Source organism: Eutrema salsugineum, unplaced genomic scaffold, assembly GCF_000478725.1.
Source record: "Eutrema salsugineum unplaced genomic scaffold, Eutsalg1_0 scaffold_10, whole genome shotgun sequence".
NCBI classification, from domain to species: domain Eukaryota; kingdom Viridiplantae; phylum Streptophyta; class Magnoliopsida; order Brassicales; family Brassicaceae; genus Eutrema; species Eutrema salsugineum.
In genome coordinates, this window is record NW_006256908.1 from 5,251,935 (window position 1) to 5,272,053 (window position 20,119).

The 20,119-nt window shown below is 35.4% G+C and overlaps 1 protein-coding gene and 1 pseudogene across 1 annotated transcript; both read left to right on the plus strand.

Annotated features, from left to right (window-relative positions):
* The first annotated feature begins 3,306 nt into the window (after positions 1-3,306).
* Positions 3,307-4,008, plus strand: LOC112081553 (F-box/kelch-repeat protein At4g38940-like). The gene is made up of 2 exons (XM_024148315.1): positions 3,307-3,906; positions 3,991-4,008. Exons 1-2 carry the CDS (start codon positions 3,307-3,309, stop codon positions 4,006-4,008), a joined length of 618 nt encoding a protein of 205 aa, XP_024004083.1.
* Positions 4,009-9,714: 5,706 nt separating this feature from the next.
* On the plus strand, positions 9,715-10,775 carry LOC18026904 (annotated as a pseudogene).
* Positions 10,776-20,119: the final 9,344 nt, after the last annotated feature.

Genomic DNA, 20,119 nt, shown 5'->3' on the forward strand with positions numbered 1-20,119 from the left:
ACCTCAAATTTGAAGTCCTTTTTGGAGATGCCCTAATAAGATGATGCAATAATCTGATGCGATACTAAAGCAAATAGAAATTTGTCACTGGTCATACTTTTTACCATAATAATAAATAGATTATGCACAAATTGTGCTAGGGTATGCCTAGATATTCTAAGCAAGTCGGTCATAAATACAAATACGTTCTGAAAAAGTATCAAAGAGATATCTAGCAAGCTCCTCCACCACCACCGCCACAACCTCCTCCTCCTACTATTAACCCCAGAAGCAGCAACATGTTTGCAGCCAAATGAAATTTCTGGATTATACCCACAACAAAACATCCAAATTTTGGTATGCGTTCACAAGCATCCAGCAATGAAAATGCATGGAACCTCAACTTTAACAGGATGCAGAGATATGGGTATAATCAAGAATTCTCACTTGACTGCAAACATGCTGCTGCTTCTGGGTTTAATAGTAGCAGAAACAAGCTCGCCATCTGTACCATGATATTGAGGTAAGGGTGATTAGAGAACAGTGTTAGCTCTAAGGTTTATGTCTATGATAGTTTATATAAGATTTCAGATTGCTAACCTGATGTGGGGAAGTCTGGTTTTGGAGTGTATAAGTTTAAAGATTAAGGTTTCTACATCACTTCATATTTATACAGACAATAGATGATTCTAGAGCTAAGACAGCTGGACTTGACAGCTCATTACAGAAGGGATTGAGGAACAGGTTCTTGGTACTCCAACTCGAGAAGAAATCCGATGCATGACAGGATTTTTTAATTTGGAATTGTATTCCAGGTAACTTTTGTGGTTGTCACTGCTAGCTGTTCTAGGCAATATCTTTTTCTTCCATTTCTGATTAATTTATGAACTTACCATTCTAGGCGAAGTGTTTGGAAACTGGAGAGTCAGTAGCCATTAAGAAGATTTTGCAAGATCGGCGCTACATAAATCGTGAATTGCAATTAATGCGACTAATGGACCACCCTAATGTGGTTTATTTGAAGCATTGTTTCTTCTCTACAACAAGTAGAGATGAGCTCTTCCTCAACCTTGTTATGGAGTGTACCCGAGACTTTGTTCCGGGTTTTGAAGCACTATACTAATTCAAACCAGAGGATGCTTATTTTCTATGTCAAACTTTACACATGTCAAGTATGCATTGTTATCTGCCACAAATATTCTTGCTTTTTTCTTAGTGATTCTGAAACGGGTTAGCAAATATGTTGTGCAGATCTTCAGAGGCTTGGCCTATATCCATACTGCTCCTGGTGTCTGCCACAGAGATGTGAAACCACAGAACCTTTTGGTAAGTTGATCTATTGTGTTTTGTTTTTTCATTATCTTAAAATCTCTTTTTGCTGATAACGGTTTATGTAAATGAAAATAGATGATTTAATTTGAGGAAAAACTAGTTTGTTTATTTTGAACGAAAAAGTATACCATCAACTCTACAGAATTCTCGATCTGGTTATCTGTTTCAGTTTGTTGGACCATCAACTCTCTGTGACTGATTCTCGCTGCCTCTGTTTTTTGATCAATCTCCTCCAAAAAGTAAAATTGGTAGGAAGAATGCAGAAAGTGCTAGCAGTAATTGATTGAGTTAATTCCAATCGGTGATTGGTCTTATTGCATTGATGAGAATATATGCTGATAAATCAGATTCCTAATATACCTATGTATATATGCATTCTTATTCTAATAAGTTTATGTAGAAGAATATATTCTGATATTTCTATGCAGTTCTGAAGTCGATGAACAGAAGAAGCTTGAATATGTTTCTAACAAATATTTATTCATTCAATGCGTCTTGTAGTTGTTTTTTTTGTTCTCAAATGCTATTCAGGGAAGACTATGGATATATAAACACATTTTCTTGTAATTCAAGTTTATAGGTGACGTGCTCTTCATCAAAATCACATTTTAACAGTTCAGGTTTCTACTCTTCGTAAATCCAAATCAAATTACATTGGTTTGTCAAACTCAACAAAGGGATATACCGAGCCCTGCATGCACGTATCAAAAGAGAATAGCAATATCAGAGTTGGTGATTTTGAGATTAAAAAGTACAGTCAACTTCACAAAAGAACAGCTCCGTCACTGTCTCTAGGGTGATTAAAAAAGACAACTTCCGTTCATTTGGTCCCACCAAGCACAAGTTTTTGATCCGAGTCTCAATGCTTCTTTCATCGGCCACTATACGTTTACTCAGTTTCGAAGAAACCCTCTGTTTTAACGACTCATTCACTGAGAAAATTTCAGAGCCTTGGCGTACAAATCTCCATTCAGAAAATACTGTACCAGTTCGCATTACTTTTGATAGGAGATTGTCCGAATGTTTGATGATTCTCTATGCTTGTTGTGCAAGAAACGCCTGAAAAACCTAATTGAAATTTGAAATCTGAAACCTCGTTTGTTTTTTAGATAAACCATGCATTTCCATCCAATCCAAGATATTCCTTTCTTATAGTCTGTCTTTTTTTTTGTGTGAGTAGAATTTTTCAAGAAGTTCCAAATATTTTCTATGTACGAGAAACTTTATCCACATGCTGTTTATTAGGTTTGGTTCTTTCACTAGAGATCCAAAAGTGGTAAGAAATTTTACCTTTTTTGTTTCCAAGTTTTCATTATTTAATGAATTAATAAAACAGAGAAAAGAATTAAAAAATAAAAAAAAATTTACAAAAGATGAGAGGAAACCGATAAGAAAAGGAAAAAGAAAAAGCCACAAAAGGGTTGTCGTCTTATTTCTCTCGATCGAACACCAAACCAAGCTTTTTCTTCGTTCTTCTTTTAGACGGACTTGTCGTGCCTTGGCAGCTTCTTGAATTAAACTGGTATGTTCTAAATTTAAAATAATCTTATTTAATAGTATATTAGTGATTGCTCTCTTTCTCGGTGAATGTAGATTTGAGCCTACAGTTAGGGTTTTGCGCTTCCCTCGCCTAAATCTACACATGTCTTCCAAAGTTAAAGCAGAGGAGGAGAAAACGTCGAAACCAGAATCTCTGATTACTTTACTTCCCGAAGAAATCATCATTGACATCTTAGCCCGTGTACCGAGTTGCCACTATCAAACACTTTCTCAAGTTTCAAAGCACTTCAGATCACTCCTTGCATCCGATGAGCTATACGCTACACGATCCTTGTTGGGCTGCACTAAACGCTGTCGTCTCTATGTTCTCCTCTATAACAGGGAAAGGCGTGATGACGCTTGGTCCTTATCCCTTCGCTTCCCGCTATGCGTTACCGTGGAAGCTTTGTCGCAGTGAGTCCAAGGATATATATGTTTGGTGGGGACCAGAACAATATGGCGTTAAGTATCGACTGCAGATCTCACACGGTGCAACGCCTCCCCGACATGCCTGTGCCAATGTCTGGTACGGTCGCTGACGTTATCGATGGTAGAATCTACATAATTGGAGATGGCGGTAATTATGTCTTGGAGAAGGTGATGGTGGTGTTCGATACAAAATCACAAAAGTGGGAGTCTAGGGTTATAAAGCCAGGCGTTGAGCTAGGTGACACGTGGTCGTATGGTTGTGTGGTGATGGCCGATAAGCTGTACACGAGGGATGATCATAATAGCTTTGTTTACGAGCCAAAGGAATGTAAATGGGAAACAGACGAGATGCTGAATTTTCAGAAGTGGAGGGATGCATGTGTTGTTGATGACGTATTGTACTCCCTAAATCCGGATGAGAACTACAAGTTAAGAGCGTATGATCCAGCCCAAAAGTGTTGGAGAGTGGTGAAAGGTTTGGAAAAGTTGTTGTCTAAGTTTTTAGGCTGGCCATACACTGTGAGTTACGGTGGGAAACTGGCTTTATTTTTCCAAGTTGGAGGAAGAACAACTGAGATTTGTGTGCGGAGATTTCGCTGGAAACACATCAAGGAGGAGAGATTTGGGGTAAAATTGAGTGGTTTGATCATGGTATCTTTTATGAGAACTTTTACTTTAGGAAATCTCTAGCTGTTATGGTTTGATATGCAGGAACTCTTCTTCATATAACTTGTGTTTTGTTTTTTTTTTTTTCATTATCGTAATTCTCTTAAAGTTTTTTTTCTGTTGCTGATTTCGTTTATATAAATGGGAATAGCTGATTTAAGGATAAATTAATAGTTTATTTTGAACAAAAATGGTTAAGAATGCTATAGACTTGACCCTAGAATTCTTTATTTGGTTGTTTGAGTTTGTTCTATGTGAATAAAAATAGAATCGTTTCTTATTTGTCTGAGGACATTACCGATGATAACACAGAAAGCAAAAACAGAACTTTCTGATCCGTCAAATAAAAAGGAACTACACTAACCTGTCCATGTGAGACAAAGGGTCCATAAGTGGCAACGAAAACAGCCACAACCACCGTACCAATAGTTACAAGCTGTTGAAACAGGTAGCTTGTGGGGAGATAGACCGGAACAGCCGCCGGGAACAAACGTTTCAAGCATAGAAGAAACCCACCTAACAGATCAACTCTATAAATAGTTTATACACTTATTAAAAAAACAATAAAACTAATATTTTATTATTAAAATATGGTTTTTTTTACTTTTTCCTACAAAATTATTCACTAAACTCTCATATCTAACAAAGTTAACTCATTCAATCGTCTCCTAACTCATTAACTAATATATTTTTAGAGAAAAGCCGATAACATTACCAAAAAAATCTACAAATATCATTATCTTATTTAAAAAACCTACAGTTTTGTTTACTTATATATTTCTTATAAAAATATTTTAACCAAATTATGTCTTTAAAGTTGGATGCCTAAAGCCGTCGCCTATATCACCTATGCTCTAGGTCGGCCTATGTTTCAGGTTGGCAAACATATGTAACATACATAAATTAGGATGTTAGAGCATGTTTATTGGGCATTTCTTAGTGGATTTTTAAGATTTTTTAGCCCAAAAAAAAATCAAAAATAGCATTAATCAACAAAAACGTTTCTTATTTGATATACGAGAAAAATCTCTTAGTGAGTACGTGGCGGGCCCTAATTGGGTTGCTTTTAGACAACCCAATTTTTTTTTTCCCCTTTTTCTTTTCATCTCTTTTTCCCAATTTTTTTTCCTCTTTCTCTGATTCTCTAATGTACCTCTACATTAATCAATATTTCTTAATAAGTCTCTTAACTAAATAATACTACTTAAATAATACTTAAAAGATTTATGTGGGTCTCTCTAATAAACATGGTCTTACTATTTCATTGGACTGCCACTTGGACTTGCCATGGGCTGCATTTTCAAGTCTGGTATTAAGGTTGTCCAATCTCCTTTGTCGATTTGCTATCAGTAGTTAAAATTTAATCTTTTCTCTCTGTATGCATGTCTGTTGTGAACCTTGCGATAATATGTTAACAAGGCATTTGGGCTGGTGGATATTTGGAGAAACTGCAATTCAGGCATTGATATTGATTTTTATTACAATGAAATGTCTGGGAGAAAGAGGTAACTCGATTTTTTTTTTTGAGAAATTACCCCAATTGACTCTAATTTTAGCAAATATTACTAGAATGACTCCTCCTTTCAAAGTTTACTAGATTGACTCTAATCTTTCATTAAAAGTACCACTAAACCATAATTAGTATTCTTAATCACAAAATTGCCATTTTAAATTAATTTAGCAAGAGCAAAATAACTTAATTACACAATCATAATTTAAAATATTTTTTCAAAAAATCGAACATAATATCGGAGGGGAAAGGATTCAGTTTCCTAAATCTTCCTCACTATCCTCATCATTTCCCCGAAAATCTCTCTTCTTGATTGCATTCTTCTAAAAAACCTCTCGTAAAAAAAAAACTTGTGACCTAGCTGCTGAATCAAACAAAGCAATTTCCGACTTCTGAAGACTTATTCTGGTGTCGTTTTCTCCGTCGGATAATCTGTTTGAAGCTTTCGCGAGTAGAAGGGGAAGAGTACTAACCGGCGAACTCTACAAAGCAATTTCCAACCATCTTTCTCCTTCACGGCCGCCGTCAGTTCTATTCCGGTACTTGAAACACCATTTTAATCCGATTAATTTTGTTTCTGTGTTCCTGTGTTTTATTTTTTGTTTCTGAATTTCGGCGCCATAGTTGAGTTGCTGAGTTATTTTTTCTTCTGGATGAGGATTATTTCTTCTTATGCATGTCAAATTTGTCGGCTTTTGTATTTAGTAGCAGCAGATTTTTAGATCTGTTGTCCACTTGATGATAAAGTTGTGCCAAATGCATGATAAACTTGTTCCCAATAAACAATAGACTTAGTAATAGTTTATGGCAAAGTTGATTCCCACTTGTTCCCACTCGATGAACTGTTGATAGATTTGGCATGTTAATGATGATGGATTCCCGATTATGTTTTCTTATGTATGTCAAATTTATTGGTTAGCAGATTTGGTAGATCTATTGTCCACTTGGTGATAAAGTTGTTACATGTATATGATAAAATTTTCAAAAGTGAGGACAGACTTAGTAACACTTTATGGCAAAGATGATTTTGAATTCATATAGACTTTTTAACAACTGTTGACAGACTTGTCATGATGATGATGATAGAGAAGTCGATTTAATGATGATACATTTGTTAGTAGTACGATGATAGCCTTTTAGAATGTTAGATTTAGTTTTGGTGGTGGTAAAGTTGTTTGGTAAATTTGCTATGGTGTTCTTCTAGTTTGATTGATGACAAAGTTTCAAATCAACTAATGGCAGATTTTTCAGGTATGGCCAATTCAAGTGAGAAAAAAAACTATCCTCCACGAGCATATGAAGAGGGACAAGCACCAATCCAGAAGAAGAGTATGAATCACAATTTTCACTTCGTCAACTTCAGTCAGATCAGAGATTCAGTTGGGCTGGATGTTTGGAACGACATGAGAGAATCAGTGATTGGGGTTATCATCAAGCTTTACGAAGCTGATTATCAGTTATCTACGAAGAGGAATCATGAGATGTGGTGTTTGGTTGGAAATAAACTAATTCGGTTTTCCTTGTATGAGTATGGCGCTATAACTGGCATGAGCATAGATCCATTTGATGCTGAAGACACTTGGGATATTGACCACAAGGAGTTCTGGGGCGAGATGGGTGTATCTACAGCAGAAGGACCTTGTTTGAAAGACTTGTTGTCGGTTTATGGTGTAACAATTGAATTTAGAGAAGGGAATTTATTCTAGTCAATTATGAGTTGATTCAATACCACCCACATGATCTTTGTACAACATTGCAAGAATGTCTGGTGTTGCCTTTCGAGCACGAGATGACCGATCAGTTACTGAACACGTGTGTTCTGAAACGTATACTCGAACATAAAATGCAGGAGAATCTCCGACAGGTGATGCTCGTACTCTCCAGTCACACCCTTCAATCCAACATTTAACCACTAGTAGGACTGGTGTCGACTTATCGACAACAAAATCAAATTTATTCAGGACTGATAAAATCTTTAATCTTGTCTCCAATTCAGATTTGGATTCATATCTTTGTCCGACGGCTAGGTTGAGGGAGTTGAATTCAAGCTGTACATGTGGTTGAAGCTTCGCCTGCTCCATTGCTGCAGCGGTTGAGCCCCTTTTTTTTGGAGGTAAAGTTGGTTTCTCCTGCTCTTCTTCAATACATTTTCCGTAAACGCTAAAGTCTTCGTCTTCAGAAGTCGCTCCATCTGAATCATCACAACAATCAAACCTAAACTCCTCATCTTCGTCCAGATTCTCATTGTTACCAATGGAAACCTGAACCTTGTCGTCTACATTTGAATTCTCTTGTGGTAAATTTTCGAGACTGTCTGCTTTAATATCATTATCTGCGACTTTGTCGATAATTTCAACACACATCTGAACGGTATCTGTTCTGTGATGTCCTAAGAAACCCTGAAACTGTCTACAATTTTCGACAAACACAGGTGGTGTATGCAACGGCAGTTTACTCAAAATCCTCTTCGGAAACATGTAACTGAGCTTCACGTCGTGAGTTTTCCGATCTAAACCGTAATCCTCAAACACCATTTGAAGAAAGTCGACATACCTTGTTGTTTTAGAAGCACCCAGAATTTTGCAGCCTCTAGAATTGTCAACCACGAATAACCACCTGGAATTTTCAAAACGCCAGCTACCACATACAATAATTACTTGCTCCATCGATGAAAATTCAAAGCCAATACAGATAACTTTTCTTTCCTGAAATCTAATTACTCATCTACAACTATCGAAGGTCGAGAAAGATACCTGCAACCCTAAAGCGTAGTGGTATTATTGTAATTTCATTTTGTAATTCAAATCTGCTGCAACACGAGAATTAAAATTGGCATAACAACTTTACCACTAATGCACAGCATAAAACTACCATAACTATATAATAAGTCTGTTAATATTTCTTTGCCACCACTACACGAGAGAAGTCTGCGGTGTATAAGTTTGTTATCAATAAAAAGTTGTTCTAGTAAGAAAATATGTTTGCTATCAAGACAATTGTGTAAGTCTGTTATCAAACAATGAAAAAAAATAACTTTACCATAACTATAAATAAATTCTGCCACAACGTAAGAGTTACTCTAGTAATTAACTATGTTAACAAAATAAATCTAGTAAAGATAGACTTATTCGAATTCCTAAAATTTCTGTCGTCATTGATAAAACTTTATCACCATTGCAACACATAAGTCTATGAAAAAACCCTAAAGTTTGTGGTAGAGTTATTATAACGGCTATGTAAATCTATCAAATCTTTAAAAAATTGTCGTCACTAATGACAAATTTTAACAAAATGTCTGTCATTCAAGGGTTAGTCTGCCAAACAAGAAGAACAATGCCAAGACGTTAGATAGATTTTTTAAATATGTCTGCGAAGAATTAATAAGTCTGGCAATCTCAATAATTCTATTACCTCATAACACAGATTTTTGTATTTAAGTCTGTGTTAATTTAATAAGTCTTCCATCCATTAAATTTTTTTCTAAAATCTGATAACTTTGCCGCAACACAAACGATAGATTTGTAAGAACAGACGTTTTCATATTTGTCTGCCGCGGTGGCAAAATTGTAATTAAGTAGACGATTTTGTTGATATGGAAATTAATTACTAATAACAATCTTGTAATATTGTTTTCGTTATAACAGAGTTTTTAGGGCATTTTAGGTACTAAATTTACTGCACTAACCTATATCTTTCGTAGGTTTATCTAGTAATTATAATTAAAATTAAGATTATTTTAGTCAATTTCCCTTTTTTTTTTTTTGCTTCTGTTTTAAATTTGGAGAATTCTTCAAGAAATCCTAAATATTTGTCACATCCAACGCTCTCCGTCATTTTGAGATATGCATGCTTCCGAATTTGCCTGTTTTTATTTTCATTAGTAAAACAGAGAAATTAATTACAGAAAATATTTTTACTATAGATAAAAGGAAAAGGAACTCGATAAGAAAAAAAAAAGGAAAAAGGTAAAGTCTATTTAAAACAGAAGAAAAACAAAAACAAAAGGTCGCGTTCTCGTTCTATATTATCTCCCAATCTCGAAATTTTTCTCGTCACCAAACCAAACTTCTTCTCTAATCTTCTCTTAGACCGGTCGTGCCTTGGCATCATCCTTGAATTACTCTTGAGTTACTCTTGCATGCATATTCTAAATTCGGAGGAATCTTATCGGAATGAATGATTCGCTCTCTGTCTCGCTCATAGATCATTAATTTGAGCCTATTATTAGGGTTTTGCGCTTTCCTCACCAAAATCTACACATGTCTTATAAAATTACTGCAAAGAAGACGCCATCGTTGTCCTTGATTACGTCACTTCCCGAAGACGTCATCATTGACATCTTAGCGCGTGTACCAAGATGCGACTATCCAAAAATCTCCCTCGTTTCAAAGCACTTTCAATCACTTGTTGCATCCCCTGAACTATATGTGAGACGATCCTTGTTGAACTGCACCGAACACTGTCTCTATGCTGTCCTCTTTAACTATGAAACCAAGGATTCTCATTTGTATATTCTCCGCCGGAAACCCAACTGCAACCGTTGCTTGGTCCTTATCCCTTCGCTTCCCGTTATTCCCTGGGGTGTAAGCTTTGTCACCGTGGGATCGAGGATATATGTGTTTGGTGGGAATGATAAGAAGTATATTGAGGCAAGCATCGACTGTATATCTCACACGGTGCAAACCCTCCCCAGCATGCATGTGCCATGTATTATACAATTGTTGGCATCATCGACGGGAGAATCTACGTAATAGGACATTTGCATACTTCCTCGAAGAAGATGATGATGGTGTTCAATACAGAAACACAAATGTGGGAGCCTGAGATTATAAAGATGGACACTGAGCTAATTAGTATTAACTGTTTTTATTGGGTGGTGATGGCTGATAAGCTATTCACGAGGGATCTCTATAACAGCTTTGCTTACGAGCCAACGAAGAGTAAATGGAAAATGGACGATATGCTGAATTCTAAGGTGTGGAGGTCTGCGTGTGTAGTTGATGACGTATTGTACTACTACGATGGGGACGAGAACAAGATAAGAGCTTATGATCCAAAGCAAAAGTGTTGGAGTGTGGTGAAAGGTTTGGAAAAGTTGTTGCCTGAGACGATAGATCCATGGTGGTCAGAGACTGTGAGTTACGGTGGGAAACTGACTTTGTTTTTTCGTAAAGTTGAAATGCAAACAAGTGAGATTTGGTGTGCAGAGATTGCGCTGGAAAGGCGCCAAGGAGGGGAAATTTGGGGTAAAGTTGAGTGGTGTGATCACCTCTTGACTGGGAATTTTCACTTGAGGAAGCCTCTAGCTGTTGTGGTTTGATGCAGGAACTCTCCTCCATATAACTTGTGTTTTGTTTTTTCATTTATTCTAAATCTCTTTCTGCTGATTTCGTTTATGTAAATGAAAATAGCTGATCTGAGGAAAAAGAAAATAGTTTATTTTTAACCAAAGTAATTAAGAATGCTACAAATTTGACGCTCGATCTCTTGATTTGGTTCTCAACTGTTCTATCTTCGTTTTACGTTTGGAATTGATTAACAGAGTGAATAAAGGAAAATCGTTTGTAGTTTGTCGGAGGACATTGCCGATAACACAGGAAACCGAATGTAAAACTTTCTTTCTTAAATGAAAAAAGAACTACCCAAACCGCCACAACCACTGCACACAATAGTTACAAGCTTTTGGAAACCTCTAGCAGAAGTTGAGAATGTCTCCCGTCTTGCAGAAGCTGAGAATAGAAGAAACCAACCTAACAAATCTCTTCCTTTTTGCAGAAGCTGAGAATTTCTTACGAGACTTATGCAATTTTATTAATGATCAGCTTCTCTTTAGTATTTCAGTCCTTCCATTTGTGAAAAAGAATAATGAAAAAGAAGGAAAATAAAATACTAAGAGTTAAAGATTACTTGTCTAGCAAGTAAGGAGACTATGGACAAAAATGAATGAAAAAAAAAAAAAAAATCCTCCTGAGGAGCGTGGAGAAAAGATAAAGAAGTGATATTTGGATGACTCTTATATACTCATATTTACAGGAGCTGCCTACAACAATCACAATATATATATATATATATATAAATAAGGTTAAGACTTACGTCTGATTTAGTACGTGATATTTTCCTTAGAAAGGCAAATTTGATAACCGAGATAACATGGGGGTCAAATTTGATAACCGAGAATGATATTTTCCTTTGAAAGGCAAACAAAACTAGAAGTGAGTAACGAAAACGAGCAAGTCCTTTGGGCTTAGGAAGCTTACTTTAGCTCGTCGATAATGTAGTTTATGCGAGATAGCTCCTCAATAATGTAGTTAAAGCTGAGGGATGCGCAGTGAAATCTTCAAAGCTATGGGAAGCAGCCAGCCATAATGTGCACAACCAGGGAGAGGCAAGAAACCTCGTCTTTACTTACAGGAAAAAACTTGTTTAGAAATATCATCAACTGAGCTTTCCAGCAAGCTTGTCCAGTCCCAAATTGCAGAAGCGGCGGTGGAGACGGCTAAAGCTTCAGGCTGTTACTTCTTTAGGCAATGGAAATGCCCAAAAAAGCTTTTATCTAGACAAAGTATAACGGCAAAGATTATGAGATAACACTGGGTGCATGGCCGCAATAGATATGAGCATTATATTAGCCAGAGCTGGATTATATGTTGCCCACAAAGCTATATAAACCATAATGTATCGAACAGCTGTTTCCTTATTCAGCAGAAGAATTCGTTTTCCTGATTTCGTTTCTCAGATATATTACCATTAAAGTAGGAGTATGAAGATACAAAAAACGATTAAACTGAACCTTATCAAAAACGATTAGTGAATATAGCAGCAACAAATTTTGGGATCATCATGAAATAGAGAACCAAACCGCTTATTTGCAGACTGTAATTTAGACCTAGGGTGGGATCATGTACATTCCTTTTGGTTCATAAAATACATAGCTACAATTTAATTAGTGAGCCAACCTCTTGTTCTCTCGCAAATTTTCATCCACTATATACAAGAACATTTCTGTTTTAAATTTTGGAGAAATCTTCAAGAAATCCTAAATATTTGTCACATCAAACGCTCTCCGTAATTTTGAGATATGCTTTCGAACTTGCCTGTTTTTCTTTTTCATTAGTAAAATAGAAAAATTAATTACAAAAAATAATTTTCCTATAGATAAAAGGAAAAAGGAACTCGATTAGAAAAAGAAAAGGAAAAAGGTAGTCTATAACAGAAGAAAAACAAAAACAAAAGGTCGCGTTCTCGTTATCATCTCTCAAGCTCAAATTTTTTCACGTCGTCACCAAACCAAACTGCTTCTCTAATCTTCTCTTAGACCGGTCGTGCCTTGGCATCATCCTGAATAACTCTTGCATGCATTTTCTAGATTCGGAGGAATCTTATATATCGGAAGTAGGGATTCGCTCTCTGTCTGGGTGATCGGATATTTGAGCCTACTATTAGGGTTTTGCGCTTTCCTCGCCAAAATCTACACATGTCTTATAAAATTAGTGCAAAGAAGACGCCATCTTCGTCCCTGATTACGTCACTTCCCGAAGACATTATCATTAACATCTTTGCGCGTGTTCGAGATGCAACTATCCAACAGTCTCCCTCGTTTCAAAGCACTTTCGATCACTCGTTGTATCCCCTGAACTATATGCGAGACGATCCTCCTTGTTAGGCTGCACCGAACACTATCTATATGCTGTCCTCTTTAACAACGAAACCAAGTATTGCCATTTGTATATTCTCCGCCGGAAAACCAACAGCAATCGTTGCTTGATCCTTATCTCTTCAGTTCCCGATATTCCTTGCGGTGTAAGCTTTGTCACGGTGGGATCAAGGATATATGTGTTTGGTGAGTTTAATGTAAGCATCGACTGCAGATCTCACACGGCACAACCCCTCCCCAGAATGCCTGCGCTCATGTCTTATACAATCGCTGGCCTCATCGACGGGAGAATCTACGTAATAGGACATTTGGATGCTTCCTCGAAGAAGATGATGATTGTGTTCAATACAGAAACACAAATGTGGGAGCCTGAGATTACAAAGATAGACATTGAGCTACGTTCCATGTGGAGCAAGTGGTCGTATGGTTGTGTGGTGATGGCTGATAAGCTATACATGAGGGATGATAAGAACAGCTTTATTTACGACCCAAAGAAGAGTAAATGGGAAAGGGACTAGATGTTGAATTCTAAGAAGTGGAAGTGTGCATGTGTAGTTGATCACGTATTGTACTACCACGATACGTACAAGCAGTGCCGTGCTAACACATTTAGAGGCTTAAGACAATTTAGAAAATTGTGGCCCTTTAAAAGTGTATAATTTATAGAACTTAAAAATAAATCAAACTGTAAAAACTATATTACTGAAATGTAAAATTATATATAAAATAAATATATAAGACAATTTAATGAGTTTATTATTTAAAAATATGTTAAAGTATCAAATACTTATTAAAACATATTAAATGATAGAATAATAGAAAATATGTAAATAAAGAAAGTTAAATTAATTAGATTATAGTAAAAAAATAACAGATTAATTATGATTTGAAAGTTAAAATTACTATTACAAAACACTCTAACAACAAATCTTTCACTAACTTAACTAATATTATTATTGATATGTGGCCTAAAAACTGAAATTATAGATGTGGCATAAGGTCAATGCCTTTTTAACAACTGGTGCAGTGAAACTCGAACGAACAACGCAATGGGGAACCATAAGAATGCGGATGACCAAATCGACTTGCTCGACAAAGGTTTGGAAGAATTACAATCAGAAGTGAAGATTCTCGCTAATGGATGTAAGTTGCTCTCGAAGTCTAATACAGAGGTGAACGATAGGTTGGGTGTCTTGGAAACTCAGCTGACTGATTCTAGAAAGGAGGTTAACGACAAATTCACATCTCTGGAAACACAGATGTCATCAATTTCCAATGTTCTGGCTAAACTCGAAAGAATTTCATTCTCAGGGAAGCCTCACGGCAAGGATGTTGCAGGCATATCGGATATCTATTCTCAAAACCCTTCTTCTACATCTGTGTTGAATACTGATTTAGCTCAGAAAGGTTCCAATGGTAGTACTTTAGCAATGGTTCAGCGCGAGGATTTATTACGAAAGATTGACTTACCGGTCTTTGACGGATCGATGCCGTACGGGTGGATTTGCAGAGTTGAGAGGTATTTTCGTGTGGGTCATTACAGTGAGGAGACAAAGTTAGAATTGGTTTCTCTAAGTTTGGAAGGTCGAGTGTTGAACTGGTATGAGGGAGAGATGGTTGATGCACCTTTCAGAGATTGGTCACAGTTTAAACAACGGCTCTTGGATCGTTTTGCAGTGTCTATTGATGATGAACCAGGCAAACGTTTGTGTAATCTCACTCAGACAGGATCTATACAAGATTATATCAGTGAGTTTGAAGAATTACAACGTCAAGTAACAGGAATCGACGAGAAGAATCTCGTTAATCTTTTTTACAAAGGTCTTAAAAGGGAGATGAAGGAGGTCATCAAGTTGAAGGAACCGAAAACGTTAACCGAACACAAAGCTGCCGTAGTGAAGATGGAGGATAGTATGTTATGTCAAGTGTTGAGTGATGCTAAGAAATCTGAGGTTAGGAGTGCTCGTTCTTACACTTACACACCATTTAAGTCTTTTGCGATACAGCAGAAACATCTGACTGGTACAGACAATAGAGTTATTGGAAATTCTCAAGAAAAGAGAGGCGTCGACAATGCTGGGAAAACTCTGTTACCATCATCAAGTCAAAAAAATATTCAAAGGCCAAGATTGCACTTGTCCGACGCAGAGCTGAAGTACAGAAAGGACAATGTATTGTGTTTAAATTGTGGAGGCCCATGGTCTCGTGTTCACGTTTGCCCTAACATGATGCTACAGGTAATCGTCTAGGCCCTCGATTTTTTTTAACACTGTGAAAATTTTTTATTTTTGAATACGTCAAGCAGCTGGAGAGAGTTGATTATCTATTATATATAAGATAAGACTAAATTTTGCGAGTAGCGTGGATATTTTGTTGATAAAAATTATATACAATCAATTATTTTTATGATATAAATTTTATATATTAGTGTTTTGATAATATAGTAAAAATATTATGATGTTAATATAATAATTTTAATGTAAATTATGATGTTTTCACGATTTTTTTTAATCTATATATGTCATATTTCAAAAATGTGTTATTTTATCAAATACTTAGAAGTTAATATATTCAAACTGCCTAAAAATTTTACAAATTAATCAAATGCTACTTTTTAAACATAATATTGACATGATGATAAAATATTCTACATTCACTTCTTTCAATCAAGAAGAAAAAAATTGTTTTTTCATCATTTTCACTTTTATTTCAATTATATATGTGTTATTTTCACTTTTATTTTAATCAGCTGACCAAACAGCATCCGAATACATTCGGTAAGCCTTAAACAAAGAGGAGAGGTTAAAATCACTTGCCGCAACGGGCCTCGTGTGAGATTTTCCAGTTTTAATTTCTAAATCTATTACTAATAAAAGTTAAAACTATGTCTCTAAAAATGTCCATATATGATTTACAAGTTTAATTCTATTGGTCCACATCAATATTTAAAATTTAGGAAATTTTTAAATTTTAAAATTATATTGTTAACAAACAAATATATTTAAAGAAAAATAAAAGTTGAATAGGTTCAACTTTTTTTCGACATCGCATATCCCACGTGCAAAAAATTTGAAGGCAGACAACCTAACAAAAAGTGCTTGAGTCTACCATCATTATATTATTTATGTAAACTCAGTACCACCGGTTTTGCTTATCTAACCGCTCTAGATACTTAGGCTGATGAAAAAAAAAAAGTTGAAAATATATGTCTCTAAGGACATCCAGATAAGATTTAAAAGGTCAATTTTATTATTACACATCAATAACTAAAATTAAATTTTTTTCTAGCTTATAAAATTACATTATTAATACAAAATAATATAGGAAAAATTGTTAATTAAAATTATTCTATTATTAATGATAGCTAAAGCTATATTATTTTCAAGGCATCCACATCAGTATTTAAAAATTCATTTTTATTCATATATATTAAAATTATAAATTAAAATGTTTTTATAATTCTATTATTATGATTAAAAAAACATATGAATCAAATAAAGAAATCTCTATTAACCAAAAAAAACAACATGATATTAAATCTCCATTACCACTGTTTTAATCACAAATTTAATTTATTATCTATAAAAAAAGATATGCTACTTATACAAGTTTAAGTTACTTGATTTTAAAGCTTTTTATGTAGAATTTTAAATAACTAAAATTTATGATTTATATTCATCTAATTTTCTCATATATGCAAAATATATTATCGAAATATGTAATATATTATGCGAAAATATGTAATATTTGTTTCTCACGTAATATATTATGCAAAAATGATCAAAAATTCTACATTTTATAAATTCAATTTAGAATTCAATATATTAATGTATGAGTTCTTAGTTTTGAGTTGTTTGATTTGTTTTATTTTTATAGATTTGTATATAATAAATTGTACTGATTTTGTCTACTTAATTACAATTAGAAGTGAGAATGAATATGATGAAAGTAAATATAATCATACAAAAATTATTAAATTAAATAAATATGATAGATTCATTGAAAAAACCGATATAACAAGGATAAAAATATAGAAGATGAAAAAACAATTTCATTCTTATTAGAAGAGATGATGTATAATCATTGAAAATTTATTTAAAAATTTACACTACTAATTGACAAAAATATATTTATTCACAAATTTTGTGTCATTTTATTCATTTCATATTCAACTCTTGTTTTGGTATAAAATTTAAAGTTGTTATTAATCTCAAAGCAAATATTTTATTTATTAGTTTATTTTTTAAATTAATATATCAAAATAAAAATTTATTTGTTAAACAAGAGAAGAAAAAAATTAAATTTTAAATTTTATTTTTAAAAGAACATATATATATAATTAAAATAAAAATCAAAATGATGGAAAAAATATATTCTTGATTTAAAGAAGTGAATGTATAATATTTTATTATCATGTTAATACTATGTGTAAAAGGTAACATTTGATTAATTTGTAAAAAATTTAATTGATTTTGGTATATTAATTTATAAGTGTTTGACCAAAACAAAACCGTTAAAATATCACAATTTACATAAAAAAATATTAGATCAACACTATAATATTTTAATATATGATTAAAACATTAATATATACAATTTATATCTTAATAAATATAATTAATTGCATATAATTTTTATTAACAAAATACTCACGCGTAGCGTGGATGCAAAATCTAGTATACTAATAAATTTTGAAGCTAAATGCTTTCAAAAGTGTCCACATATGATTTAAAAAGGTAATTTTATTGGTCCACATCAACAAACAAAATCAAGAAAGTTTACAAATTCTAATATTGTTGTTGGAATAAGAAAATTAAGAATATTTACAAATTCTAATATTATTGTTCAATAAAGAAGTTTTTTATAATTTTTTTATTGGTAATTCTATTATTGTATTTAAAAATTATTAAACACTGTTTTCCATTCATCTCCTGGTCGAATGTGAATTTGGTGATAGCCGCTTTTAAAGTCAAGCTTGGTAAAGCTGGTCGCTGCTCTGATCTGGTCAAGAAGATCATCCAAACATAGTATTGGAAACCAATATCGAACAGTGATTTTGTTAATCGTGCGGCTGTCGACACACAATCATCAAGTGCCATCCTTTTTAGGAATGAGGAGAGCTAGAACTGCGCACGAACTAAGGCTCACGCGTAAATACCCTTTGGACAATAGATCTTCCACCTGGCGTCTTAATTCATCGTGTTCCTGCGGAGACATGCGATAATGTGGTCGATTTGGAAGCGCAGCGTTCGGAGCCAAATCAATGCAATGTTGAATGTCTCGTAGAGGAGGAAGACCGGAAGGAAGCTCTTCAGGAAAAACGTCCTGAAACTCCCTAACAAGATCTTGAAACTCTGTGGGAATAGTACTCGACGTTGGAGGCGACGACAGTTTAAGAATAAGAACATCCCACCAGCAGATTCAGCACAATCTTCAAGAAACTGAGATCGGTTAACAAAAAACACAGGCGGTGGCAGCTGCTTTGTATCAGGAGAAGACACAATGTGCTGATCAGGTGTTTTAGGGACCATCATTTCCTGTGAGGAAAGAAGAGTAATACGCTTTCCTTCGAAACTGAAAGTGTAGGTGTTAGTGAAACCATCGTGAACCGTCCTCCTGTTATACTGTCATGGACGACCCAAGAGCAAGTGACCAGCGTCCATGGGAACCACATCGCAACAAAGCAGCTCCTTGTAACTAGAGCCAATTGAAAAAGGAACACGGCAGCGTCTAGAAATTCGGATATCTGCTTGCTATTCAGCAAGGCAAGTCGATACGGGGTGGGATGAGGCTCGGTGAAAAGAACTAATTTACCCACAGCTTCCTCCGAAATTGCATTTTTACAACTTATCGAATCCACAATAAGACGGCACACTTTGCCCCGAATTGTATAGGTCGATCGAAAAATGTTACTTTGAAGCCACGACTCTTCGATCTGTGGAGTGAGAAAACTCCTTCGAGTAACTAGCAAATTGCCTGCATCACCTGTAACACGTTCCTCAGTTTCTGTGTGTTGTTGATCTTCCACCTCCGGATCAAACACAATTTCATCATCACCAAAAAGAACACGCTTAGGACACGCGGATTGACGATGTCCTGTTTCACCACAATTAAAACATGTAAAGGCGATTGTAAGAGTCGCCTTTGGTATTGAGATGACACCACCGTTGTCTGGTGGAGCCGATGTAATTATTTTCTCTGTCTTGGCAATAGCACCTGCTTCACTAGGAGGATTAGTGCGAAAACGTGAACTAGACGAAGCCTAAGAAAACCCTCGTAGACTCTGCTCGATGAGCACCGCTCGCTGATGTGCTTCAGAAACAGATGCAGGATTGAACTGAAGCAGTTGGTTCTGTATCTGTAGCTTTAAGCCTCCAATAAAGAGAGAAACAGATTGTTCCTCTGTTTCCATTAAGCTGTTTCGAGCCAAGAGAGAAAAAAATTCTAACGTGTAATCATCCACACTCGTCGATCCCTGACGCAGATGGTGCAAGCATAATTGTACGGCAAGAAGTAGCGGCGCATAGGTTTCTTCATCTTCTCCCAAGACCCAATGCAAGCTTTCCCTGAATTAGCACGTTGAACCTTGAGCTGTTGCCACCACGCCGAAGCTCTTCCCTTGAAACATGTCGCCACCAGTGAGACGCGCATGTTGTGGGTACAGCCTTAAACGTCAAAAGCTTTTCCATTGTATTGAGCCAATCCAGAAAATCCTCCGCCTGTAAGCCTCCGGAAAATTCAGGAAGATCGAGTTGAAAACCCAACTCCCACCGGTGATTATCCCCATGGAGAACATCACCTACAGCTTGTTGCTGTTGTTGACGAGGTTGGTGTCTGACGCCAAACGGATTCCCTTCATCGCCTTCTGAATCATCATCCAACACCGGAGCATTCCGAGGAGGATGTACTTCCTGCGGTGGAGATTGGAGCACTGCACGTAAAGGCAGCTTCGATCGACTCTTGGAGGGCTTGACGCAGCTCCTGTTGAAAGTCGACCATCACCTCACGAA